This window comes from Octopus bimaculoides, chromosome 29 (assembly GCF_001194135.2).
Source record: "Octopus bimaculoides isolate UCB-OBI-ISO-001 chromosome 29, ASM119413v2, whole genome shotgun sequence".
Lineage (NCBI taxonomy): Eukaryota > Metazoa > Mollusca > Cephalopoda > Octopoda > Octopodidae > Octopus > Octopus bimaculoides.
In genome coordinates, this window is record NC_069009.1 from 1,294,528 (window position 1) to 1,297,012 (window position 2,485).

The window sequence follows — 2,485 nt, forward strand, 5'->3', positions numbered from 1 at the left end:
ACAAACATCACCAAGGACTACACGGAGGATATGCAAAAGTGACCTAAAGTTGTCACCCTATAAACTCCAAAAGAGACAGCTTCTCTCCACGCCCACAATTGAAAAGAGACTCAGCAGAAGCAGACTCTTGTTGAACCGTATTAAAGATGGCACGCTCCGTAACATCATCTTTAGTGATAAAAAGTTATTCTCAGTTCAACAGTCTCACAATCATCAAAATGACCGAATCCTTGCTAAAAGTATTGAGGCAATACCTGGTAATGCAGGAAAGGTTTTCAGGACCAAAAAACCAGCATCAGTGATGGTCTGGGCATCCATTTCTGAAACAGGGAAAACTCCACTTGTTTTTGTCCCTCCAGGAATCAAGATAAACAAAGAACGGTACATCGAGGACATTCTGGAAGGTGCGTTGATACCATGGTGCAATTCAGTGTACGGTGATGAAGTTTGAACTTTCCAACAAGATGGGGCAACGGGCCACACGTCTCGATTAACACAACAATGGTGTAGAGACAACTGTCCGTCCTGGATCAGCAAAGAAGAATGGCCTCCCTCATCACTTGATCTTAACGCTCTTGATTATTCTTTGTGGTCAATTCTGGAGAATGAAGCCTGCTCTTCTCCTTGCCAAAATATTGAAGCTCTAAAGAAAAAATTGACCAAGTGCTGGGATAAAATACCCTTAGATGTTGTGTGTGCTGCTATAGATGACTTCCCAAAAAGACTTCGTAGTGTTGTGAAGGCACAAGGTAAGCATTTTGAATAAAAGTTACACCATATTGTTCCTTGGGCATTTGCAAAGCATATTTTGTAATAGTGGGTTGTTAAATAAATTTTTGTCTGGATAAATCTGTGTTTTATTTTGTAACAGTATTTATGCCCCACCCTGTATTAACTTTGCAACATTTTAAGCAGAAAAATCGTCCAGAAGTCAAACAACCAGAGAGATACACAAAAAATAATTTCAAGGTGAAAAAATCTTATTTATTCATCTTATATAATGTTATTAATGTTCAAGCGAAAAAATACAAATCAGTATTCATTGAATCAAAAATGAAAATGTTATTGCTGAGAGAGAGAGAGAGAAAGTGAGAGAAATACAGAGAGTGAAAAAGAGTGAGAGTGTGTCTGTAGATAGAAAGATAGAGAGAGAGAAAGTGAAAGAGAGGCAGTGTTCATCAATAAAGTGAAAAGGTTTTCATTGAGAGAGAGGTCGAGAGGCACTGTTTGATACCACTCCCTCTCTCATTGTTATTACCATTTTGTCTCTTTTCTTTTTTAACTCTTACTGACACTGCTATTTCCTTATCAAAAGATTTTAGACAAACTTACAAACAAGCTCATTATTACAATAAATTACTAAGAAAGTAGCAAGCTAGCAGAACAATGAGCACATCTGGCAAAATACTTAACGGTAATCCATCCATCTTTAAGTTCTCAGTTCAAATTCCACCAAGGTGGACCTTGTTTCATCCTTTTAGAATCAATAGCATAAATATCAGTCAAGTGCTGGGGTTGATGTAATAGATTTAACTCCCACCCACAAGCTTCCTGGCCTTGTGTTAATATTTGCAACCAATAATGTTAGTTATGATTCTGTATAAACACATACACGTTTAGTTAAGTTATAGTTTTGAGAGAATGATTTACTACAAGTATCACAATGATATGGCTTCTCACCTGTATGAACACGTTTTGTTAATGCTCTCCCACGTGAGAAGAATTTACTACAGATTTCACAATATGGCTCTCACCTGTATGGGTGTGCTTGTGCTTAATCAAGCTACTATTATGAGAGAATAATTTACCACAGATATCACAATGATATGGTTTTTCCCCAGTATGAATACATTTGTGACTTGATAAGTGACTACCTGAAGAAAATGATTTACCACAGATGTCACAATGATAGGGCTTCACTCCTGTATGAATGCGTACATGATTAGTTAAAGCACCATTTGTATAGAATGATTTACCACAGATATCACAGCAATATGGCCTATCACCTGTATGAATACGTTTGTGCGTTTTCAAGTTATCGGCTGCAGAAAACGATTTATCACAGACATCACAACGATATGGCTTCTCTCCTGTATGTGTACGTTTGTGTTTCGTCAAGTTAGAGCTTATAGAGAATGATGTACCACAGATGTCACAGTGATATGGTTTCTCTCCTGTATGCATACGTCTGTGTTTAGTTAAATCAACAGATTCATAGAACGATTTACCACAGACATCACAGCAGTACGGCCTGTCTCCTGAATGAATGCGTTTGTGTTTAGTAAAATAACTGCTGCCAGAGAATGATTTACCACAAATGTCACAGCAATATGGCTTCTCTCCAGTATGAATACGCATATGCATATCTAGGTTGGATTTTCGAGTTAGCGCTTTACCACAGATATCACAGTGATAGGTTTTACCACCTGTATGAGTGAGTTTGTGTCTTGTTAAGTGGTAATTTCGATGGAATGATTTTCCACAA

The 2,485-nt window shown here is 37.5% G+C and overlaps 1 protein-coding gene across 1 annotated transcript in view; it reads right to left on the minus strand.

Annotated features, from left to right (window-relative positions):
• The window catches only part of LOC106879001 (zinc finger protein 22-like), a 10,947-nt gene that overhangs the window by 4,894 nt on the left and 3,568 nt on the right, over window positions 1-2,485 (minus strand). Inside the window, exon 2 of the mRNA XM_052977820.1 lies at window positions 2,007-2,258. Coding sequence (XP_052833780.1) covers window positions 2,007-2,258 — 252 coding nt within the window. The remainder of the gene's footprint in view (window positions 1-2,006; window positions 2,259-2,485) is intronic.